The following is a 27,000-nucleotide window of genomic DNA, read 5'->3' on the forward strand; positions in this document are numbered from 1 at the left end:
AAAATCAGCATGACTTAATCTGCGGCAACCCTTAAGACCCACATCCACAGGTAGAAAATAAGGCTTTCCGTTTGCGTCATTCTTTTATTCCTGTTTGTTCCCATTCACACTAAAACGTGCATATTTAACGTGAATTAAATCAGGGCTAAAAAAGTGATTATAAATATGACTTAGAGAGACACACAGACAAGAGCTATGGAGAGCAGCATGGGAGGGAAAAAACAAAACAAAAACAAAACAAAAAAACAAAACAAAACAGGAAGAGTATAATGAGAGAAAGGCACTAAATGAATTGTAATTGCAGCCTTTTTGTAATATTGTTTAGAGACCCTAGAAAATGAAATTGAATTCTGGGAGATAAAAAGAGCGGTGGATGGGTGGGGGCTGACCTGCTTGGAGGGGAGGGTTTCTCAGAAGAGAGCTGCTTCTGTAATTGCTTCATGAACATATAGGCTTCTTCTCTGTCACGCCAATAAAGCGGAGCTCTTTTGTGTTTTGCGGGCGGCTTGGGGGGAAGGAGAGAGAGAGAGAGATGCTGTGGCATCCATCAGAGAGGAGGGAGGGGGACCGAAGCCTCGGAGCTCTCCGGTAACGGAGACAGTGGACGGAACCGACTCACGCGGCACGTTTTTTTTCTCCCGAGACTCTGAACCGGACCTGCAGCTGAAAAAAACAAAAAAATAAATAAAACCCACCCGTGCCCGACGATGAGAACGCCACCCAACTTTCCCCCGGCTCTATCATCATCATCATCATTAATTACTGTTTTCATTTAGACAGCACCTCGTGAGTAAAGTCAGCGCGTGTCTCAGTGATTCGGCAGCAGCAGATGAGATGGCGGTGAGTTGAGGCAGCCCGAGCAGAGTCGGGACGGGACCAGGTGTTTTCCCCTGAAAAACTGCGGACAACTTCGGATGGTTTCCTGTTTTCGTCCTTTATTTTGCCGACCTTGCTTCCTTCTCCACCTTCTCATCTTCCTCCCTGATTTTCTTCTTCTTCTTCTTCTTGAGCAAGTCCTCTTCACTTGATTTCAAAAAAAATATTAAAATATATATAGTTATATATCCAGGAACAAGAAGGAATCAAAACAATTCAGTCCACAGCAGCGCAAGAAGGATGCTACTTCAGCCCGGAGTCTAGTGGGTCCACACATCTGCTACCAACATGTTCAGGCGAGGTAAGATTTCAGTTTTTGTATTTTTAAGCTTGTGGGGTTTATTTATTTTTGTTGTTTAGTTTTTATTTTCGGCTTAATTGCGCCCCAAATGACGCTGCCCTAACTAACTCAGCCGTCCCCTCCCTTTTGTTGTTGTTGTTTATTTATTTATTTGGTTGGTTTTGTTTATGCGCTCCGGCGGCCCGAGAAGGAGACAAGAAAGGAGATGAAATATTTACTCACTTCATGTAAAAATGATTCCTAAAACAGCTAAGCCCGCTGCCGCACTGCTGCAGTTTTAGGGAAGACTTCGCGAGGCTGGCGCCGCTCTCCGCGAGCGCGCGTGCAACGAGGGCGCATGAGAAGGAGAGAGAGAGAGATGGAGAGAGCGAGAGAGGGGTGTGTGTGTGGGGTAAAATCATTCTTTTTAAAAAAGAAGAGAAGTTCACAATTTCGGGCTAATGGCGCAAAGTTCAAAGCGTTTGGCGCGAGGATGGCTTCCAGCGCGCGCGCTCGTTTGTGGCTAAACTAAGAGAAGGGAGAGCAACTAACCAACCAAACAGCAGGGGATTTTATTTATTTACTTGTTTATTGATTTATTTATGTATTTATTTATTTTATTTATTTTTTTGGGGGGTGGGGTACTTGCAGCGGGTCCAGCAGCCCCCCGGGGGATTGAAAGCCGAGGAAGCCGCTGCTCTTCATCCTCTCTGACGCTGTTCTGTTGTCTCTGTGGTTGAGGAAGAGGAGTTAAGTTTCACCACAATGACCTTGCCTGCGCTTGGCTCGACGGGAAAGCTTCCGTCCGTCACGCCAGCCCTCCTAATGACATTTTCTAACCCCATCTCCTAAAACTCACAAACACATGTTCCACGTTAAACCCAACACCAGCCACTTTTGGAAAATAGAATTCAAACAGGAAAGCAAACAGGAACCATACTGGTGAAGAAGCTACATTTTTTTCAAAATGTAGGTCTTGTTCTGGATGAACATCCTGTGTTATAAACACTGACAGTGGTTCTTAAACTTTTCAGCTTCTGAGCCACAATGTCAATAAATCAATTAAACAAGGATAAAATAATTAGTGCTGTGCACAATGTACCAGAAAAAAAGTATCATTATTGCCATATCAATGTCACAAAGAGCTGAATTCATGTTCTGCAGGTTAATAATCCGACGGACTCTCACTGGTCTGCTGAGATGATTAATGACAGAAAAGAAAGTGAGAAAAGAGAAAAATGGGGGTTTATCACAACTGATATTGCAATATCAGAAAATAATATCACACATCGCAAGTTTTTCTAATACCGTGCAGCCCTAATAATAACTCAAGCAGCCTCAGCAACCATCGTCTGTTTTCCATGATCTTTTTCTCCTGTAACAATTTCTGAATAGCAAAAGCAGGGCAGCCGATGATTGATATACAACACCAACTGTTAAATATCTATTTTTCATTTAACAAAATATGAACAACTATTGCTTAACTCAAAATACAATTTGGTTAACAACTCTTAGAGGAACTTGTACAAGTAAACATATGATATAAAAGACCATTCCCGCTAATAAAAGCGAAATTGTGGGCTATAGGACGGTGGTTGTAGCAGCTGCCGGTGCTTTTTCATTTTCCTATTGGTTTGGTATGTACAGGCATGGCTGATTGCTGATTTTGTTTTATTTCTTTTAAAGTGGCCAATATTGTCTGATTAATTGCGCTGTCTCTAATTATTTCTCCTCTTCATGTCATGAGCTTGATATCATGGACGGAGGATCAGTTTAAAATTAGTGCCTCAAACTAATCAGCTATAAAGACTACAGTGTTGGTTTTTGATTGACAGGAAGTGACCAGTTTTAAGCAGCATGGACGGACTTTCGAAGCAACGACTGAGAAACAGGTGCCTGTACCCCACCACTGACGAACACACTCAGCCATTTTATTGATATAAACATAAAAAGGCAGAAGTCTTTCTTATTTGAGCGGTGACTCATCTGCCAGAAACCCCACCTCCCAAAAAATAGAAAGGGCAAAAATAAAATAACCGTACAGTGGGTGTCTGGTGAAAGGCGGCTTGTCAGAGAACAGTTTTGTGATGAGTGTGAAGCAAGGGCTGTTGAACCCTGAGAAGGGAAACATTCTTTAATAGAGATACTGGAAGTCTGTCATTTGTCATTTCTGCGCAGCTCAAAGCCAAACGGCGTGCACACATCCGTGCACGTCACAGTCTCCAGCCCTGTCTGGACGGCCCGAGACGGGCCACGAGCTGGGCAAACTGCTCACTGGTTGGGGGACCTAATGTGCTTGACAGGGGAGCTGATTAATCGTCATTAATGTGTCATTGTGTGTGTGTGTGTGTTTGTGCACGACAAAGAGCTTCGGGGAGACAACCTTCCATTTTAATCTTCCTGTAATTTTAGATGGATAGGACCCACCCACCCTCACACACACACACAGCAGAATCACCCAGTGGTGAAGGCTGATGTGTGCTTCGTATCTCCTCCCACAAATATGTTGCTGTCAGTCACAATAATGAAATTCAGAGTAATTGTGTAGTCAGCCTGAGATACAGTTATCTATATCTGTCACTTTTACCTGCAGTATCTCTGCGTTGAGATTAAACAAGAGCCAGAAAGCAAAAAGGAGGAGGATAAGTGTTTTGTGTGTGCGCGCGTGTGTGTGTAATGAAATCTCCCTCTGTCGCTCTTTTCTTGCATGTCTCTTGTTCCTTCTCCATCTCCCTGCTCGGCCAGCTCCCGCTGCCAGCATCACTCTGAGAGGAGAGTGGGTCTGGCAGCCTGGTGGGCAAATAGCTTGGCTGGTTTGAGTGGCTCCTGAAGCTTTGTTTGGAGCTGGATTTGTTCTCCTCACTTGACTCCGGCTTCATCCTCCAACACTGCAAATGTCTTCATAGTTATCTGATTTACTTACAGGTATGGAAGAGGTGGAGGACAAAAAAAGGCAAACCTGTGAATTAGCCAAGGACTTTTATTTTGAAAAAGACACAAGAGGTCTTTTTATTTTTAATTTTCGATTCTATTCTGTTCTATTCTAAGGTTTAGCATATATGACCACAATAAAATAACAATTTGGTCACTAAGGTTTCAAAATTAGATAATGACAACTTAAGACATTGTGATATATATATATTTTTTATATTTTCAAAACTAGGACAAAATTAAGCTCAAAAACTGCCTATTATTTTAATAGTTCATAAAGCCATATTTAGCAGAAAGAATGAAAATTAAAGTTTTTTTCTAATTCCTGTAGTAGTAGTCAATACAGAATGCACTTAGATTTTCCACTCATTTTTCTGCAGTTTGCTTAGGTTTTTTTTACTAAATAGTGGAAAAATATAAAATATGTTGCATTTCTCAGTTCATCCTTGTTTTAAGACTTCATAAAAAAACAGATTTAGCAGTAATATTTATTAATTTTCCTATATTGACTATATGTAGACCTATAGCTACTACTGCACATTTCCTACAAAGACTATAGTCTTGTGATCATTTCATCATTTTTTTCCAAATTGCTTATAAAATGTAATCAGATTTAAAAGACATCCAATTCACCAACAAATGCACTAAATCAAAGCAAATGTTTTCAAATGACACAGTTATTTATCAGTTTTGCTTCAGTAGTCTGCAAACCATAGCGCAGAGCCCGTTGTTTATTCATTTTGACTCAGTTTCCTTTAATATTAGTAATTCTTTTCATTTGATGTTTTCCCCGTGTTGCTAATTTAGTGCGGTTATTAACTGTTGCAGCCTGCGCTTTGAAAAAAACCCCAAACAAACGAAGAAATGTTGAGATTATTGCTGTCTTGTGCAAAATGACTCTGTGAAAGCACAGGTAAGCTCCTAGTTTCACTCAGAAAACAGCATGATTTAGTGCTAGGTTAAAAAAGGAGCAGCTAAAAGTTACAGGGATTTGACAGCACTGTGATTAAGGGCTTTCTTGACACATTAGGAAAAAAAAGTTGCCCTGCAGAAATGACATTTGGGAAATATTCATGATTCAAAGCCTTGTGGTGGGCTCTGGGAAAGCTCCTCTGTAGGTGGGTGGACTGGAGTAACAGATTCAAATACTTTGAAAACAATGTTAACAAAATACATTTTAGTTTAAAGCAGTGATCTTCAGCCATCTTTAAAAACTGTAGATTAAAGGGGACCTATTATGCAAAATTCACTTTTTGCATGATTTTGTACTTACATTTGGGTATCTACTGCTTCTACAGTCCAAGCACAAGAAAAACCCCAAAACACCCAGTTTTTTTTTTGATAAGTAAATGCTTTCTGGTGTCTGCAAAACAACCTTTTTCTTTTTTTTTTTTTTTTTTTTTTATGGCCTCCCTTCTCCCCTTACAGCCATCCTCTCCACACCATTATTGAAAACTATTTATTCTAGTGATTATCAAGTGGAGTGTTTATTATATACACACATATATATATATATATATATATATATATATACATACATATATTTATTATTATTATTATTATTATTATTATTATTATTATTATTTTATTATTATAATATAGAAAGAAAGAGAAGAGAAAGAAAGAAAGACTACAAAATATAAGATGTATACACAAAGAGAGCACACGGCAACACGGCAAGCACCTGACCACTGTCTGTTCCCCTGTAAAGGACATGACAAAGCACAGCATACACATGAATATACCTATAAAACAACCTTTTTCAAAAACCTCGGGATTGTTGCATCACAATCCCCGTTACCTAGCAACCCCAAGCTGAGCCCAGCCCCTCACCTAGCAACCCAAGTGGAGCTCCACCCACTTCATCACAAGAAGACCGTCACATTTTTTTCTGCTGGTTTTAGCGCTTCACAATGTCTGCTGAAAAAAGAAAGCTGTTATCGGCTGCAATATAGAACATGTGTCTATATTGCCATTGTCCCGACCCGCGACTAGTTGGGTTTTGGACCTGCTTACTGCCACTCTCCAGCTTGACAAATGTCGGTTCGGAACCGCTAAGTGGCCCCGTCCCAAAGTCAGAATCCTCAGAGTTTGAATTAATAATGATATAAATGTGCATCAGATCTGCAGCGTTTAATCCTTCAGAGAGTTTTTATGTTTCAGACGAGACACTGAGTTGGGGGGCGTGGCCAACAGCAGCTTATTTGCATAACAGTGACGTAGCCCTAAAACCGCTCATTCTGAAATGAGCTCAAAACATTCAGGTGAAATCTTAATATCTGAGAATGATTTTGTGTATTAAATGTAATAAACATGTTTTGTACAGCCCACAGACCTATCCTTACTTGTTCAAGGAAGCATAATAGATCCCCTGTAAGCTTGAAACACTTATATTTCCTATGTTCCAAACATAACTCTCAGCTTTCACTCAGGTGAGAAAACTAAAACACTTAAATATGCCAACATTTTATTCCATCAGAAGTATAATATTTCTGCTTGAAGTGCCCCAGCTTTGCACTGGAAGTGCTGCAGCTAGCTGCTGCTGCTATTGGTGCTTCCAAATAACCATAGATTTCTATGTAAACAACTAGCATTAATGTGCAGTTGTTCTCAAATAATCATATAATTTTTTTAAGGAATCAACTAGTAGCAGTTTAATAACTTATCTCCTAGGAGTCCAGAGGGCTGTTGTGTGTCCATGGGCGTACATGCAACAATTATTGCACAACTGAATGTGAAACCTAAAAATGTGACCATTACCAGCTTCCGTTGGATGCCCTTTTCCCCACCATTATGACTAAGCATATTTAGGGACATTTATTCACACTGACTTCTGAGATAATGATATCCTTGAGAAGTTAATGTCTCACCGCATCTTCATCTGTGTTTATCACATCTGTGTGCGACATTTGAATGACGACAAATGGCTCTTAGGTGTACAAATGTTGATCCAATTATCTCTTTCACTTCATTCATTATCTTTGCTTCACATCTCTCCCTTAGTTTTCATACTTTATCTCCTGATCTGTACCACACCGGAGGATGGAAACTGCAAAACAGTCTGCAAGGATTTGATCCATGAATGCTAATCTAAATGGAAGACAGGCTAAATGTGGAACTACTTGGAGTTTTGACATTACTTCAAAACACATTCTTATTATTCTTCTCTTATTGTCACTTTTAAATGATTTCAGTATGTCACTTTTTTGGAATTTACTTCAATTAGAGAGAAAAAATCCAATATCTGAGACAGTGCCATGACTGTGTGATTATTTTCAGACACGAAAATCTATATTTCGAGGAATTTCTGCTCTTTATTGTAAATTTGAAATTCTCTGATCAATATCAATATGTGATGATGAAAGTGCAAGTCCCAGTTTATTCTGCTTCATCTCAGCTTGAGTGCTAGTGACTTTTTCTGGGCCAAAATATAGATAAAGTCTCACCGCATCCCCAATCTTCATTAAATTCTCATTTAGCTTGATCATAAACTAAGATGTTTGTCCAGATTATACACCAAAAAGATTTAAACATACTCTTCATTTGAATCATCTTCATTGTTGCCTGCTGAAGGTGACCAGCCATAAGGTTTTTGCCCATATCTGTGTGTGTTTGCAGCATTAGCAAAATATCTCCTAATCCACTGGATAGTTTATAATAAAATTTACAACTACAGAACATTTTGGAGCCATCCCAATTCAAGGTGGTTGACACAGCTAACAGCTTAGGAAACACAAAAATGCCAATAACTCCACCATTTTTATAGATATTGAGCTAAAATTCAGTATGTTTAGAGCTGGGAGTCATTCCTAACGTGTCCTCTGAGTGCTAACTGGTCACATGACGTGTTTTTAAAACTACCTCTACCTGTTTGAGTCAACTGTCTCAGTCTGTTAGCAAAATATCGCATGTACCACTGGACAGATTTCAATATAACACTCAGCAAATAACCAACTGGTGTATCTCTACAAATGATTACCTTTTGGAGCTAACCCAATTCAAGATGGCCACCACAGATAATTTACTTCAGCCAACAGAAGAGTGATTATAACTCAGCTAATTTTACAGATTTTGAGCAAAACTTTTGGTCTGCTGCAGCCAGGAGGCATCCTCAACACATAGTCTGACCGCTAACGCATCTGGTGAGATCTCACAGTATGGCCTGAGATCATCCACAATGTCATTTACAAGACTTGACCAAAATGACTGTAGCTCTGTTCCCTCTCTGCATACGACGATTTCAGTTTAAAACTCTGGCATGAACAATGGCAGGCGACATGCATTCCTTCATAGGATGCTAGGCCATTAAGTTTATTAGTGTTTTTAAAGCACACTGTCAGATAGACACCAGTGCATCTGATGGCAATGTGACAAAAGACAAATGTCACATCCTTACTTCCTCCCTCAGTGCTGACAGCTGCATTGGCACGCATACATTTCGCCTGCAGGCCATTGTCAAACCTACAGTCAAACAAGCCGCTGTTGCTCTTTTTCGTGGCTCCGAGTGTGTTTACTGGCATCTATGATCGCCTTGGTGGATGATAATAACATATGGATTTGTGACAGAGTGTTTATGCGGGTCATGAAACACCAAATGGTGGCGTAATTGAGAGCTGAGATTGATCCAAATTTGCTCCAGCAGCACCGACGTCCCGAGGCAGCGGACAGATTTTACAAATCAGGACGTAATACAGAAAGTATGTGTAAAATCTGTGGATACATCGTATTAGGGAGCTTCGTCCTCTTGAATATGATGATGATGATGGTGTGAGATTCAATGATAATCAATTATCTGTGATGCAAGTCAGACACTGTAGCACACACACCGAGCGTCCATGTGCGCATATCAATGACCTCTGCAAGCGCTCCTCCCGCTTCATCTCAAGGTTACTCATTCTTTTCTCTGTCTGCTGTGTCCTCGGCTCAGCACGCTCTGCCTACTCAATCCCGTTGTTGTTGTTTTTTAAGTCACACAACAGTATTTCTAGAAACGTGTATAGCATTCACAACCGATAGACCATGTGTTGATGTAATTACAGGGACTCGTGTGTTACAGCTCCGAGCTGCTAAACTGGTGAACTTTAACAAATACTGTGCAAAAAGGAAAGAGAAAAAAAAAACAGAAAAAGAGCAGAAACTGTTTTGAAGCTAAATAAACAAAGTGCTACAAGTTATTTTGTGCAGAGCTTAAAATGACATTTCAGATTGGCCTTGTGGTGTTTTTAATTACTTTCATGCCAAGAAGTGTTTTTTCACACCTTTATTTTTAAAACCAGCTATAATGGAGCATCTGATGATTCCTTTATAGCATAAAATTTCTTCGTTTGGTATGTATTGTGTCACTCAGGGATTAGATTGTGTCATTAAGTGAATAAAAAGCAGTACTGTTCAAACTTTCCGATTCAACGTGAACTGAACAAAAGCATGATTGGTTCTGACACAATTAGGACATTACTCATTGGACACACTGTGTGTGTTGGAGATTAAAGAAGGGCTGTTGGAAATTCTTTTCATTTTAGGCCATTTAAACATTGCTTACACTACATCTATACAGTTGTTACACAAGCTTGGTTTAGATTCATTATGTAGCCTGTGCAGAAGTCAGAAATCATTTAATGAATTTTTCATATTTATGTTGATTATTTTATTGTAGTTATTAGAGCAGCTCATTAAAAAGCAGTTATTTACTAACATCTGGTAGTGTGTTGCAAGAATGATGTTTATTCCTAAATGCTGCCAAATGAGGCCATTTTTATTTTTGCTTTCTGGGTGCTGTAATCTCAGAAACTACCACTTCTGTGTTGTAAACAATCTCCAGCTTTTATTTACCCCCTTGTCTCATGGAAACCCTCATGTTGTCACAAGCCTGGAAATCAGCTATACAACTTAACAATACAGTAATGAAAGCTCAGCTGCTGTAAAGATGAGCATTTGAACTTGGAGATCAGCCTGGTTTCAAGGTAATAATAGCCAAGAGTGTCATATATGTGTCCTTTCTTGTTTAATTTCTTTTCATTTTGTGTGAAGGGATGACACTTGCTTTTCGGCTTAGTCCTAGTCAAACATGACTAGGGCAAAGGAGGTATGCTATTTATTCTCAGTTAAGATCATTAGGATGGAGTCTTTAGAAATGGACTTCTTGAAATGGCCGTGTCTACTGGCTTCAGTCAAAGGCTGAACACAACCACAATACAACAATGAAAAAGACATAACACGAGGAACTGACAACTAAACATTGGAAAACTGGGACCATCAAAACAAAGAGAGGCGATGGAACCTGAGGAACAGGTGTGCTGATTAAAAAGCAGGACCAGGTGTGACAAAGGAGGAGGAAGGCAAGGCAGACAAGGGAGCAGATACTAAAAAATAAAGCAGGAAGTGATAAACAACAAGAAAAAAGTTAACTTAAGACAGCAACTGTGATTGTTAGCTGCGAGTTGGATGGACGGGGTTAATATTCAGGTAGCCACATGGAAAACACATCTTGAGATTCAAGATTCAGATTACTGTTCTGGAAAGTTCTTGGCACTAACAACCTAACACTCTTTACACACAAACATCTTGTTACCCTTTCCTCTTCCATAATTGGTAAACTGGAGTCTGCTGTCTTTAAGTCATAGAATGCAGTTCTCTTCCACAGTAGCTGCTGCTGTGGAGCCGTTTTCTGTAAATATGGTTCATTAATTTGTGTGTCCCTAAAGAGCAGTAGGAAGGTCCTGTGTGAATAAAATGTCCAATCAAATGAGACATCAGTCCCCATCAGGAATCCTGGGGACGCCTTTGATTGCAGGTTCACTTAGCAACAGCTGGGGCTGGCTGTGCTTTTAGTGTGTGTGCGTGTGTGTGTAAGAACTAGGGTGTGTCTGCATACACAAGCGTGGGAAAGGTTCTTGACAAACGAGATACAATATGTTTGATCACGTACTGTAACAAGCACACGGTGGGATTTTGTGTGTATTCGCGCATTTGTATGTGTGTTTGTGTGTGAGCCTCAGGAATCATTAGGGTAAATGTCAGATCTGGTACCCCAGAGAGGAGTTGTAGTGTAGACCAAGCAGATGCTGGTGTCGACATGCAGGGGGAAAAAAAAAAAAGAACGGCACAAACAAAATGTGAGACAGAGAGAGAAAAATAGTGGAAGGGAGGAAATGAGTGATTATTTGGAACCAGACTTTCAGCTGCAGGGCAGAAGAAGGCTCTGAGTAGAAGGAGAGAGCCAGTGGCAGGTGAAGATGGCGGAGCTGATGGGAGCTGATAGTGTGGGTGTGCGCTTCAATCTCTGCCTCTCCAGTTCAGGAACTTTGGTATTTTCCTGTCACCACAGGGGAAAGACTGTTGGATGAAGCAGTCGCTCGCAGTGGCAGCCACATCTGCTGATTAAAGCGAACGAGTTGCAGACATTTTCGAGATGTTTTTGTCTGAAAGTGACACGAGAGGATGGAATCAGATTTCATGTCTGTGTTTCAGCTACAAAGAGAGACGGGCTTGGCTTAAAAATAAAACTGGCTCTGTTTAAAGTTTAAAAATACACCTACCCACAGCTCCGGCTTACTGAATAACGAGTTACTGGAAGCTGCAGTGTTTTTGAGCATAAATACAGTTTTATAGGGGAATTAAAAGCGACACCATTGTCAGAGCTGATAATTTTAGGATTCTGGATCAGTGTTTAGCATCTTTTGTTCTCCACACTAAACATTTACCTTCATGCAATCAAAATTGCTCAGATATCAGCAACACTTATCATGACATGTATAGAGTTTTAAAGAAAAAACAATAAAATTATTAGTTTTTTTTCTTAATTAAGTTAGATGCAGCAGTGCACAATTTATTATAAATCTAAATTTTCATATGCATACAGTCTCATTTCAAATGAAACTAGCATTTCTTAAAGGAATGCGTATCTCCTGGTGGCTTGCCTGGCAAAGTCTTAAATAAAAATCTTGTGTGACCTGCCAGTCCTCAGAGTATGTTTTGAGGATGACCGTCAGCTTCTACCTCGCCACATTTTAGCTCATTATTTGTAAAATGAACTAAATCATTGTCCTTTTTGTGTTTGCGAAGGTTGATTAGCTGTGGCGGGCATCCTAAATCAGGTTGTCTCCAAAATTTATCAGTTGTAAATGTACATCCGCTGATTACTTCCTGTGAGTTTCATTAAAAATTTTCCAGTGATTTACAATATATTTTCTCTAACAGGCAAACAGGGTTGACTCCAACAGGTTGTAGTTGTAGATGATCAATTGTAGATGTACATCTATTGTTTAATTTCTGTGAGTTTCATTAAAAATTGTTTTTAAGGTTGTATGGAAAGGAACCCAGAACACAGACTCAGCATCTCATTAAGCAAAAATGGATTTATTTAACAAAGGCTGACATGGCAGGAAAACAAAACAAAACACAGAGGTTGGCGAGGAGACACAAGGAGCAAACGTGAATGTGTTGTGAGACCAGCAATGATAAGATGGAAGTGACTGAATATGAAGGGCTGGGGTGAGTCGGAGATTGACTACAGCTGGAGTGACAGGTTCAGTGGTGGAACAGGTGAAGTGGGCGCGGCCAGCTGACTGGAAAACTACTGAGGGAGAATGGATAGTGGCACGAGGAACACTGAAGCCACAGGGAGTGAAACTCTACAGGAACATATAATAAAGAAACACAAAAAAACAAACTTAAACACAAGGATCACCAAAAAAACAAAAGCACAAGAAACAGCAAAAAAATGAAACAAAACAGCCAGACTTTGACCACTGGTTCATAAGCCAATCTGCCAACAGACAGACAGAGGAACACCGGTATATACATTTATATTAAAACATTTACTTTATGTCTTTCAGGTTGGCGGGTGGTAATAAATGTTGATTTTTTTCTGTGTGTATTTAATATATTTGAACTTTATCTTGACTACATATTATTTTTCACTTGAGTGCAACAGTTACTTTTTTCAATTCCCAGTACATATACAAGTATCGTGCTGTAGTTGTTTTTTATCTGCTATTGTTGCAGATTCCTTTTGTGACAAAATGACAGCTGGTTTGTCAATCAATTGTGACGGCATTATGAGTTTCAGAAAATACAAAAACCCTAAACAACAAAGAACTAAATAATTTGTGTTTTTAATACAGGATACACTGAATCCCCTTCTATCCCTCCTCTTTCTTCAAATCTCCTCTCCTCCCGTGCCTCCTCCTCTGTGGGGAGTCGGCGGTTCGCTCTGTACCTGTTGAATAATTGATGGGTGTTTTTGGTTTCCGATAAGTCCACAGCTCTCAGCAGGATGGGCTTGCTGCAGATCACACAGCCCGGGCCGTCCTTTCGCTGCCTCCCACTTCCCCCCCTTTCCCACTTCCCGCTCCGTCACCCCCTATTTTCTTTATCTTGTCTTATTCTGTTCCACATGCCAGTTATTCTGCTGCACACCGCTCGCACTCCCTCGAACACGTTTTCACACACTTTTCACCAGCAGCTCCAGTTCTCGGCACTTGTTCTCGATAAGCTTGATATTCATCTTCTCCTGTTTACAAAGAGCAGTGTAAATATAAATAAATGAAGTATGCTGGGTATTACCATGGAAACAGAAGTTGTGGGAAAAGAAGTGAACGGGACAAAGTGGTTAATATGCTTCCATGAGCTGGATCGGGCTTGCAGGAGCCTTATCGTCATGTGCTGTGCAGGATTTGAGCTCCACCTTGCTCGATGAAATAAAACAAACACTCCTGGTCAAAGTTTGAACTTTCATGTGGCTTTTTCATCAATTCAGATGCTTTCTGGTTGCTTTCTCGCATACCAAGATCATGCTCCACCTTTGTGCGAGTGTGAAGGTCTCGTTTATTGCTGCAGGGTAAAAATCCAGAGTGTTTTTGGCACAACAAAAGTTCAACCTTTACCGGACTGCTGCAGAGTCCAGGAAGGAGGTGGAAATTAGGACAAGCATGGGGGGGTAGGAGCAGCATTATGTTCCTGCAGGGCAGCACTTTTTGGAGTGAATAAAGGCTAGTTATTCTTTGTGGAAGGCTGCAGATATCTGATCAGAGTTGAGGCTTATGTTATCATTTCAATAGGTTTATTAAATGCTCTCCAGTTTAGTCCACATTAGTTACACTTGTATGTATTTCTCTGAAAAAAAAAAAAAAAACAAGTAAAGAATGTTAACTGATTCTGTCATGGCTTGTTGTGTGAAAGCACACATCGACATGCTGATTTGTTTGGAATGAGTGAACTGCCTAAATAAATTAAACAAACTTCCTGGAACATTTTTCTTTTTGCCGATAAGATGCAAACAGTGTAGGAAAGGGCCTTAAATGTGTTAAAGATAGAGTAACGTGACTGTCACTTGTGTTTTTTGCACTTTAAAAGTCTTTTAATAATGCATTAAATCATAAAGCCTTACTAACGTTTCCCATAAAAACAGATATGTTAGCAACCTTTAGGCACTGTTGTCACATTTTCCAATAAATGTTCAAACTTTAATACCTGCCCCCTTTCTTTCTCTTTAAACCTAAAGCTCACAGTATGTGATCCAGAAGTGTTTTTACTTCAGTAACTTTACAGCTGAAAGTCATTTTTCATTTATTATGGATGTTGTTTTGTCTGCACCTTGCAATAAATCTCCAACGTAGTGCTTCATTAATTAATTAACAAACATGCACAAAAGCTGTGTGTAAACCTTTTCTCTTTATTCATTCCGTCGGCCTCTGAGGCTCTCTTCTCTTTTCCCGCCTCATCTTCTTCGAGTCTTCTGTGCAGCTAAGTGTCCGGTGTCTGTATTGGCTGTTACCCAGAATGCAGGGAATTGAGGGAGATGGGTTAAAGAGGGAGAAGAGTTCATCAAACCCCGGACAACAAGTCAATTCCTCCTGATTTACCACATCAATCCCCTTCTGTCCCACAGTGTTGCAACACACACTCGCCCGTCTGTGTCTGCACATACAGATGGGCTCAAACAGACAGAGGGAGAGAGTTACTCAGCTCAGTTTTTCACATTTTCTGTCTCACTCTGTACTGCAGTATAGGCAGACAGCAGCGCCAGCACTAGCAGGTCTTACATAACTACATCACTGCATTAACGAGCCCATCTGCTTCTGACTGGTGCTTACACATACAGCTATAGTGGTGTTTAAATGGTACCTTCTTGGTAAACTGGTTCTCCTCCCTTCTAAACTGTCCATTAAAGCAGTCCGACCAGGTGAAAAAGGACTAAAGATCTTTTTCTCTGTTCATTTGCGTCTGCAAGGACAGAACACTTTCTTTAGCCGCCAGACAGATAAAACATCAGAGCACATTTTAAATCTTATGAAGTGTGGTTCTGTGGAGAGGGTATGACCAATTAACATCTTACCTGTTAGCTCTTTGAACGACCTCAGTTTGGAGTTTAATTCAGACAGTGTTGACGAGCTAACAGCTAGTCTGAGCAAGTCAAGACCAAAGTGGATTGTTGTCTTTTTAAAACAAAAATTTTCAAAGCAGTTCTTTTAATGCGCTATATTGGAAAAAAATAGCTGCAGCAGCAGCTAGCTGGAGCACCAATTGTGCACGTGTGTCTGTTTGGACCAAATTATCTCATGGACCACTGCACAGATCTTGATGAAATGCTCAAAAAATTATTATTGGATGGAAGTACATCTGCCACTGAATAACATTAAGAGTCAATCCAATTTGGGGTAACTGCCACAGCTAATCAATATTAACCAACACAAAAATGCCTTTAACTTAGTCAGTTTTACAGATATTGAGCTAAACTTTGATGTGGTAGTAGCTGAGAGTCATTCACAACACATGCTCTTAGTATGACATCTCATGAGATCATGCAGCAACTTGTTTTCAAGGTCTGACAGCTACAACTTAATTTCTCAACAGAAGATAATCTTAGTCTAAAACTAAAATGCGGTGGGGTATATCAGATACCAGGCTTAACCTTTGACTCTTGAGACACACTTGCCCATGCACGCACACACATTCTGCCATGACGTCCACCTTAGATTTAATGATTCATCCTAAAAAACTTCTTTTATGGATGCTAAATCCAGCCAAACATGTTTTCACATCACTGAACCTCGTGCGCAAGCACATCAGCCCGCCACACAAACACGGTGACAAACGAGATGGCAGCAATTAGAAAAAAGCACTTTGTGGGAGTCTCTGTTTGACGAGGGCTCCAGAGTGACAAGAGGAAGTAAAGATTGAGTGATGTGAAAGAACGGGAGGAGTGGGACGTGGGAGAAAGCGTTGTTTGTTCGCTGCCGCGGCTTGTTTGTGTCTTCAGACTGAGGCTCATTATAACGCTAAGGCATGGGGTTCGTGCGTGTGCATTTACAAATGTGTGCAGTCTTACATAACAACCAGATGCTCAGCTAAGGATGCTGGACAGAGTAATAGCAGGATGTCATTTTTTTGGACTGAGAAACGACAACAGTGGAAATGCATCTAGCATTCATTGAAGGACTGTATATCGCCTGCCACCTTGAGTGCTAAAGTTTTAAGCAAATATCTCAGATGATGCGTTAGCACTCAGAGTATGTGATTGGGGATGAGTGTCAGCTATTACCACACTGGATTGTGGTTCAATATCTGTAAAAATGATTGAGTTTAAGCAATTTTAGTGTTATTTTGAAACAAAGTTTTCAGGAGATCTGTTAGTGCTTGAAGTATGAGTTGAGGATGACTCTCAGCTTCTAACACAACAGATTATAGCTCAATATCCATGGAACTGACTGAGGTATAGCCATTTTAGTGTCTGCAAAGGTCAGTTTGCTGTGGGCGCCATCTTTTATCAGGTTGCCTCCAAAAGGTAGTCTTTTATAGACGTCCTTTCAGTGATTACTTCCTGAGAATTTTATTAAATTCCATTCAATGGTTCATGAGATATTTTGCTAACAGACATATAAATGAACACATACAGACACAATTACATGTTTGCCTGCCTTTCACAGAACTGGAGTTATAATGCGTTCTCATTAGGTTCCCAGTAAAAGATATAAAGTGAAGTCATGCATTTGTTGGCAGAACAAATGAAACTGGAGAAACGTGTGCGAGGCACTCACGCTTCAAAACGATTAAATTTGAAACACCTGACAAACTCTGCCACTCTTAGCTCCATGTTCTGCACAGCCAGAGATGATTTGTTCAAGATGCTGACTACGATAATCCAGAGTGAATTTCCGTCTTATTTAGCCCACCTTTTTTTTTTTTCTCCCCCACCCCCCAAAACGTCTGTAATCATTCAAATGGTGGATTGCGGCCTTGAAAGAAACACCTCATTTATGGCGTGTTTACAGTTGTAAAATACATTTACCGCTGATTTATGGAGAGCTTATTAGAGGCTGATCTTCACTCAGCGCTACATCATGTGCTGAGAGTCAGCATTAAATAGAGTGAGCTTTAAATAAAAGTGTCAACAGGGTATAGCCATTGCTGATTAAGCTTCTTTTTTGAGGTGTGCTGCTGTCGCGTTTAAGTGGTGTTTATGGGGCATCTGTCATTGCAGCGCCCTGCCTCTCCTGTACACACTTCCTTTACTGTAAAAAAAAAAAAGAATGAAATTCACTGGACTGTTAGCCTTCAATGTCACCCAGTTAGCTGAACCTTAACAGAAATGTAGCCATTTTTTTAAAAAAGAACAGAAAAAAGCAACAACAACAACAAAAAACCCTCACAGGGTATTCTATAAATCTGCAAAGAAGACTCAGCTGCAGATTGGTTGCCAATCCCGAACACACTGAGGCAGTCCATCGCTGCCCCACTGTGTGCCTTTGCACAATCAGAACACAATGTCGGAGTTTAGTGTGGTGTGTTCTGCGGTGCCCGTTTTTCCTAATGCAGAGCAGAATTTTAGACTGTTTTGAATAAAAGATGACCATTGTGAAAGAACCATGCCAATACGTTTTGCTGTGTTTCCATCATGAGGAACTTAACTTGTGGTTTGAATTTGATGTAGATATGTGCTAATGTAGATGAAATAGACCCATTTAAGAATTTTGCTAGCTAGCTATGAAACTTGTGCAAACATAACATGGTAACTTTTGAAAAACTGAAAACCTTTTTTCAGCTTGGTTTCTGCTGATCGGGTTTGAACGCTTGTAGGAAATATCGATTAAAGGTGTTGCAGTTTTGCTTGATTAACGCTACATTAAAACAAACAAATATAGGAAATATGTTTAAAAAATGAGCAAACTTCAACAATTACGCAGATATAATGTACTTGTCAGAGTGGCTTAAATTTCAGAAGGTAGAATCCAAAACATGTTGACATATAGGTTGAAGCAAGTATTGTTTCTTACTATTCCAAATCAATTAGCATACTTTATTTTTCTTGTGAAAAACCAAAGTATGAGATTATAATTAACATTGCAGTTCTCTAAACTGAATCATGCTCCCCCCTAGGTTTCATATATTTAGCTGATATCATTTCTAAGAGTTTTGTCATTAAAGACACTTTTGAGTCATTTTATTTGGCAATAAAATGAACAGGTTGTGCATAGGTAGTTGTGGGTATAGGAGTTGTTGTTTACACTTGGAAACGCACTATGCTTCCTGCAGTCCTCTTAAACAAAAGGCGTCATTACAGGGAAAAAATTTACTATTCACAGCAATAGTGTTGCTATTTTCAGATTCTCTGGTATACGGTGTAACAATATTACTGCCCAACATTGGTAGAGTTTGTTGATCAGTGTCTGCACAGCTACTGTTGGTGTTTAGGATCCATTAGATGATGATAACTGCAACAGAACAGAGTTTATCAGCAGTGAGATGGAAGAAGGGTGAGAACATCTGTTGGAGCTTTTCTCCCTCTTTAACCAATTTTATGTTTAATCTTCTTAAGTTGTCAGCATGACCTAAAAGGAATGATGGACAAGTGCGCAGAGAGGTGGAAAAAAAAAAAAAACCCAGCCAAGTGCGCGGAAGCTTGTGAACAACTGTAAGCTCAGCTCAATTCATCAAGCTCTTAACCGAGTTAAGAGCGCCATCATCCTGGCTCCCTTTACTGCTTCAAGAAAGGTGCATACTCCAGTTGTTTCTCTACACGCATGACTCGGTCCAGCCCTTCAAATGGAAGTTGTGACCTCTGGTTGAACCACTGCAGGCCAGAGAGCACCACTTTTTTGGGGGGTGGGTGGGGGGGAGTGGAGACTTTTTCCCCTCCAGATGCACAAATTCACAGATGGTGCCGCTAACCAAATAGTCAATGTCAGTGCAGCCTCACAGGGTAAGAGACATCCTCGTAATGAAGAAGGTTTGAGTTCATGAAAGGTGTGCGTGCGAAGGCAGGGTGAAGGAAAAGCTGTAACCCTGAATGGTTGAGCGAGGCAAGGAGAGTGAGAGGAGTCGGCAGCAGCAGCAACACTAACAGGACAGAATTTTTACACCTCGGATTACACCTGTTTTTCTTTTGTTTTTCTTTACAACGACCTAAAGAAAAAGAAGACGACGGCAGATTGCTACTTGTTCATTCAGTGAATCACCAAAAGCCTACGTGACCTGTGCTGCTGTTAAGATAACTACAGTGCTACTGCCCCAGTAAGAATCTGGCAACGACACTGCAGCACAGCTGTCATGAAGATGAGCTGCCTGCCCAACTACACCAGCTGTGCCCGCCCAACCATCACTTAATCACCCGAGAAGGAGGAATGGATGGAGGGTGGGGCAATAAGGGTAAAGATAAGAAGCAGAAAACAAGTGTTGAAAGCGAGGAAAATGGGTTAAATACAGAAGAAAGGAACAATGGATGGTGAGTGTTCGAGTGGAGGGGTTGAAGAGGCTGCTGTTGTCCGATTAGGAAAGAAGGGGTTAACGATGCAAAGAGGAAACAAAAACAGTAAGAGGAGAAATTTCCAGTGGGCTAGAAAGTGAATGTTGCAAAAACAGTGATGGTGATAAGACTGATAACAGGAGGAGAAGAAAGGCGAGGAGGCAATTTGTAAAAAAGGAAATAGACAGCTGAGGTGAAGGAAAATGGCCCACTCTGACGGATGATGAAAAGCATGGAAGGCGCCGCGCAAAAGAGACGGACTGGGAAGGACGAGAGGATGAAGTCAAACATGTTTCAGGTCGATTTCTCAGCTGGTCAGATCAATAGGGCTGCAATAAGTCTTGTAACAGCAAGAGGAGTATGCAACCACACAAAAAGCATCTGACTATATTTAACAGGCGGTTACCTCTCGCCGACTTTCATCACCTGCTCGGCTTCAGAAACACATCACTTCAAACACAGCCGTCTCTGCTCAGGTGTTAATGGCAACCTACGCATGGGATGATGAACCTGTGATCTGGTTGATGCCAATTGTCAAGACATAATGTGAGAAGACAGGAGGTGTTCTAAAGAGTCCAATGTCTTTGTCTGGGTTGCAGGCACAGGTGTCACAGGTGTCTGTAAAGCTTGGTGCACAGTGCATGAAGATCTTTCCTTGTGTTGGTCTGTCTTTGGTGGCTGGAACCTTCACAACATGTGTGGGTGCTCTCACATCAGTCAATCCACTGTGACATTTGTACTCTCAACATGCTGCTCTCCAGGTCTTATGCAAACCCACAACATGACCCTCTATCAAATTCTGTCAAATTCTGGTCTATGAGGCCTCCTCAGCTGCCTGATGACATTTATACTTATAGCTTCTGGTTTCTTGTAAATAAAATCATTTACACATGTAGAACCAAATACCGGTCTGCATGTGCATCAAATTTGTTTGAATCAGACCATTCCTTTTGGGTGCCTAACTTTTCCCTTCCAGTGAGTGTATATCATTGTGATTACTGAGTTCTTTTTAAAAAGGAATCCTGTTTCGACTGCATTTTATTTTATTTGCTTTTACAAAAATAGACATTTTCTGTTTACAATCTGTACTTACTTGTGAACATAATAACTGTATATCTAAATATCTACATCATCTCTTTAATACGTTTCCCTTTCTGTCCCCTCTCACTCTGAATATGTGTGACTAACTCCATTCTGCCCCTGACTCTTTGAGCAAATCGTCCATCTTCAGGGTAAATTTGTGCTGCACTGCTCATGATTTAGGGTGGTGAAGATGAGTGCATTTATTTATACTGTTAAGGCATGTTGTGCTGTACTCCTGACTCAAGGACAATAGATTGAAACGGTGAAACCCTGAAACTTGGCAATTCATATAATTGCATCGTGCTGCCACGATAAATCTAATTAGTTAAAAGTGAGTCTTACACTTAACCTAATCAGTCAGTAAGTATGGATCTGAAGATGCGTTGCTCTGGGAAAACTCTACAGCTGTATTGAACCAAACCAGTGTCACTTGCATGTATTGATTTTGTTTGAACACTAAAAGATAGGGACAACTTCCTGGATGCACTGTAATGCCACAAAATTTCAGGTTGATTTATTTACACAGGGAGTCGCAGCCCTTTGGGTGGCAACAGAAAAAAGCAATCGGTATCTTTTTCTTATTATAGGAGTCAAAGTAACAATGAGGCAATTTGTGTTGGGAAAACAGAAGGTTATTCTATTTTCATTCACTATTGTTTCACTAATATTCAGCACAGCAGTGGGAAATAAAGCAGGGTCACACAAAGAACAAAACTCCCGGACAATGAAAAATCAAAGAGTGCGGAAAATGCAATCAAATTAAATAATAGACTTTTGTGTCCAATTGCATCTTGTGATTCCTTTCAGTGAGTTTCATTAAAATCCATTCAGTGGTTCACGAGATATTTTGCTAACAGACAGAGTTGACTCCAATAATTAATGGCAAAGTTTTAAACACACATCTTGTGCTTTCAGCTCAGTCTCGGGAACCAACACACCAAATATTAAATCAATATTTGTAAAAATGACGTTATAGCCATTTTTGTGCTTACTAAGTTTGCTTTGCTGTGGTGGCCATCTTGAATTGCCTTGACTTCAAATGTTAATCAGGTGTAGACGTACATTCGACAACTACTTTCTGACAGTTTTAGTAAAATGTGGTTGAGCGATTCGTGAGATATTTTGCTAACAGACAGACAAACAAATACACGCACAGCCACAGACAAAAACATTATTGCTCTACCTTCGCCTTGTGATAGTAACACAGAGTGCCAGGGTTTGTGCCAACCTCTCAAGATGTGTTTTGGTCTGCATTTTCCTCCGCCTACTCTTACCTGGCCCGTCTCTTCCCATCTGTCTCCCCTGCCGGTCTGAGGGAGCTTACACGCTCCGCTCGGCAGCAGATCGAGACAGCTACATCTTCTCCGAATGTCATCTCACAAGCTTTTTCCCCCAGACATCCTCATGAGAAAGGCTTTCCGTGTAATAGTCACGTGAGAAAGAGAGCATGAGGGAGCTCGGCCGGAGCAAAAACCAATTACTCCATATGTATGTAAGTCATCTGTTTGCCTAATCAGACTCATGTGTTTCCATAGCAGGAGGGAAATTAAGTTTTATGTTGGTAAAATGGTCAATCCAGAAATGGATATACTTAACTCCTCTTTAATCATCCTGAGGTGTCACCAGAGCAGAGGGTAATCCACCTAATCCACTTCTCCAATCCTCTTTTACTGCTGCCCGTAGGTCTGTGTTGTGATAACAATTGCGTCTCAGCAAAGGTAGATAAATTGGATTAAATGCATTAAAGATACAAAAGCCGTACACGTACGCGGCCATGTTTACGCCTCCTCTACAGCTCACACACTTCAGTTTCTTTTTTTTGCCCACCACTGAAGAGCGAAAAGCAGGCGATAATGTTTTTTTCCCCACGTCTTTTCTGTTAGCAAATATCTCATGAGCCACCGGATACATTTTATTGTAACGTTCAGAAAGTAATCTCTGGATGAACATCTACAACTGATTAGCTTTTGATCAGCTGATCAAACTTAGCCAACACAAAAAATGGCTGCAATTGAGTCAGTTTCACAGGTATAGATATAGAGGTAAACTTTGATGTGGTAGTAGCTGAGACTCATTCCTAACATGTACTCTGAGTTTGAGGTTGCATGTAATGTATTTTTCAAGGTATGACCAAAATGGCTACACCTGTCTCATTTTTCAACATAAGATAATCTTAGTTTAAAATTTTGGCATAAAAGGCAGTGGATGATATAGATTCCTTCAAGGTTTGCCAGGCCTTTAATTTCTCTTTCCTGTTTTAACCCAGAAGTCCCATGTGGTCTGCCCGAGACTTAAAGAGTTAGCATAGTAATACCTTCAGGAATCGGACTCTGTCAGCCAGGCCAGAGCAAAGTTAAGGCCTCGCTCTGCTCACATCAAAGGGCACGGCCCATCCTCAAAAATCTCCCAGAGAGAGGAGAGGATAAAGGAGGGGAGGCGGTGGACTGTAAAGAGCCGGTGCAGCCATATATTCCCTTTATCACAGGGAATTTTACAGCTCAGACGTGTGATTCTGAGAGGAATTTTATGTTCTGACCATAGAAGGGGCAGTTTCAGCTCCAAACCAGATGCCTGGATGTGAGCAGAGTGGATGTGTGGTCGTGGTTTCTATCAAAGTTAGCTTTCTGCACTGGGAAAAAAAAAGCACATTTTATCATTCTGACAGCTTATTGTTTATCAATCCCTCTCTGTAGGAGCTGATTCATGCAGTGCTGCTGCCGTCCAGCATTTTTAATTGAACGCTTCTCCACGGGGGCAGAAAAGAGAGAAAAAAAAAAGACGATTGATTTATCAATTCTGGGGGAACAAAGTTGTTTGCGGGTTGTTGCAATATTTTTGGAATCAGCTTTGTCATTTAAAATGCCAACTAGCTTGGTAAACATTTCAGCACTTTTATGTTCAGATGAATTTATTAGGCTGTGTGGGGTTCTGACCGGACTCTACACTTTACTCAGGAAGCTGTTTTTTAGGATTTTACTGCAGTTTCAACCAGGGCTCAGTCTAAAAGTTGGAATAAACACACCAGCTCACTGCATTAATGGGACATGTTGTCCAGAGATGATTTAAATTCTGTTTTAATAATGAGATGGTCTCACCTCCCGATAAGCTTCTTATCTGTCTGCGAGCATCAGTTCATTTTAAATGAGTCGGTTCTGTCCACTTCTGTCTGTGTTCGCTCTCATAACAGCATAGAAACAGTTTTTCACAGCAGTCACTCCTCCTGAGGATTGGGGTTATTAACGGGGTTGACTCGAACGGTTATTGCTAAAGTCAGAAGCAAAGATCTCGCACAATCAGTAGCACTCAGAAAATGTGTTTTGAAGAACTCTCAGCTGCTACCACACCAAATTTTAGCACAATATCTGTAAAATTGACTGAGTTCAAGCAATTTTTGTGTTTTTTGAGCTCAGTCGGCTGTAGCAGCTATCTTGAATCGGACTGGCTTCATCAGTAATGAAGTGCTAATACTATTTGTGTCATTTTCATTGTCTGCCTTTGCCTTTGCCCTTTAGCAGCAGGCAATTAAGATGGCAAATATAGCAATTGTCCAGGCACCAGAAATGGCCATTTCTGCAGTTATTAGTTTGATTATATTTTCTCAAGATCATCACCGGACTATTCTGTTATCTCAAAAAAAATCAACTAGCTTTATCTTGTTATTTGGATAAGCCAGTCTTATTGAATTTTCAGGAAACACATGCTGGCTCAAGAAAATGAGCTTTGTTTTCTTGTGATTATGAGATGATCATGTTTCAAAAAGGAGTGGTTCTTGTGTTACGCCCTACTTTATTGGTCACCGCCATGACACTTCAGGATGACCTATTACAGCGAGTCAAATCATGCGTGTGAAACTAAATGTTCCTTAATGTCAAATTTTGAGCTTGTAAGAGGTGCTAGGATGACTGATTTATTGGGATTTTGGAATCATTTTTAGTTATCACAAGGAAACAAACTTTTCTAGGTTGAAACAATTAATCGTGTTAAAGTATTATCTCGAAAAATGGGCTTTATTTCAAGACAATGACATCATGAAAATGTTTTCACCAGAAAACAAGCATCGCTGTCTCGCAATAAGGTGATAAATAAGTTGTTATCCTGAGATACTGTCATAAAAACACATTTTTTAACCTTGTAAATTTGTTAGATCAAACCCACCAAGTTTTCAGAACACATGCAAAATATAGACCATTTTGCCAGTAGTTTATAGAAATCAATTAATAGCATAAATAGGTTGTAATGTAATATATAATGCAGCCTCTGCTCTCACTGTATGTGTGCTCAGTGGATGTTGTCCAACAGTACCACAGATCATGTAAGATCTTTGTTGAAAATTTTGGCTTGCAAGGTGCTGATGATGTGCTTTCCTTCAAGGAATCTTTCATCTTGTTGTTCATGTTGCTCATCTTTTTTAGAATATATTGCGTTAAAACTGGTTTGAGCAAATCCCAAAAACAACAACAACAAAAAAATAACCAGCCTTCTGAGCCCTAACTAAGGGATGATCATATCTGTTTTTTTTTTCAGAAGTAAGGTTATTTTGAGCCTCCCAATAGATTTGTAGCTTTCCTTCTCCGTCCTGGCCAAGCGCAAAGGAGGCGGCTGAGACACCACTACGTGGTAATAATAATATCTGAAAGTGAGAGTTCAGGAAAGACAAAGAGAAAATGGGGCGTCCCACCTATCCTGGACGTGTAAAATAAGCCGGAGATTGGGCTAGACGAACAGGCTGACACCTCTCCAGGTGGGTTTGAACTGGGAAGTTGAAATTCAGTTTGGAAATTTAACTAGAATTCCCAAAGAGTCGCATTTCTGGCAACTTTCTTAAACTTCTTGTTGCTTTATAATCAAGAAAATGTTTTTAAAGCTGTAATACAAGTCACACTAATGCTGTCAGCCCTTAATCAGTCAGCATTTTGTTGTGGGTTCCATACAGAATGTGGTGTAAATCATTACAGCTATATTCACAGCCACCTCAGGTGTGAGCTTCTTCACCTGACGCCTGAGACAAATAAAACACACCTAAACTCAGCAACAGCTTTTTTGTTGTTTTGTAGTAAAAGTGAAAAGAAAAAAATATATATTTACAGTGTCCTACTATCAGAGAAAGTCATGTTCTATGAAAACCTTATTTTGTGTAATAACAACACAAACTCAGACCTGCTAGTTTCCATTTTTTCGCATTCAGAAGAAAAGTTGCAGCATGATGACAGCATAATTCATTTACCTAACATAGAATGAGAGTTCAGATATTTTCAAGTGGGGCTCTTTGGAAAGGTTAGGAACAATCAATATCTTACCTGTAGTAGATAGGACAGTTTCAGTGAGACTGACAATCACAAGAATGAGCTGCTGATGTTAGCATTAGCCTCAGTTAGCCTGCTGTGTGGGCACAGGCCGCAGTGCACAACCGACATTGTACACTACTTTATATCGCATGATGAGGTTTTAGGGCATTAGATTTTAAACAGCAAACCAAAGTGCTGACTCACTGTATATGGCATGATATAGTGAATGGTTTAATTCCTACTGAACTGATGAGCTAACGGCTAGTCCAGTCAAAGTGGATTGTTTCCAGTTTCAAAAATGTCTTTGTGGTTCATGAGAACACTATCATATAAGTCTGTACATATTTTTTAACTGCATTTTAAATGGTTAATTTGGCAGAGATATGATGATAATCCTATGTTGGAAATGCTACAGAAAGTTGCTGCTGCTTCTATTTGTACTTGCAAATAACTACAGAATTCTATGCAAATAACCGTGCAATGTAAAATTGACAGCAATTTACAGGTTAATCAAAATAAGCTTTCACATGAACCACTGAAAACTGTTGGAGGTAGTTGTTGTTTTAAGACTGCAACAGTCCGCTCGGATTAGCCATTAGCTTGTTCATCCAGTCAGAATTAAATTCTATTTTCTCAAACTGATGTCATTCAAAGCTCTAACACCAGGTAAGATTTCCACAGAAGTTTACTTCAAAAGTTCTGAACTATCCCTTTAAGTCTGCAGCTTGCATTGAGAGTGCTGTGTGAGTGGACACTGTGATATTATGCTACAGTAGTAATGTATGAATCTGTACTCCATCACA

The 27,000-nt window shown here is 40.1% G+C and overlaps 1 protein-coding gene across 1 annotated transcript in view; it reads left to right on the forward strand.

Annotated features, from left to right (window-relative positions):
* The first annotated feature begins 573 nt into the window (after positions 1-573).
* The window catches only part of LOC108248488 (reticulon-4 receptor-like 1), a 108,312-nt gene continuing 81,885 nt past the window's right edge, over positions 574-27,000 (forward strand). Inside the window, exon 1 of the mRNA XM_017437288.3 lies at positions 574-1,177. Coding sequence (XP_017292777.1) covers positions 1,165-1,177 — 13 coding nt within the window. The 5' untranslated portion in view covers positions 574-1,164. The remainder of the gene's footprint in view (positions 1,178-27,000) is intronic.

This window comes from Kryptolebias marmoratus, linkage group LG13, assembly GCF_001649575.2.
Source record: "Kryptolebias marmoratus isolate JLee-2015 linkage group LG13, ASM164957v2, whole genome shotgun sequence".
NCBI classification, from domain to species: Eukaryota; Metazoa; Chordata; class Actinopteri; order Cyprinodontiformes; family Rivulidae; genus Kryptolebias; species Kryptolebias marmoratus.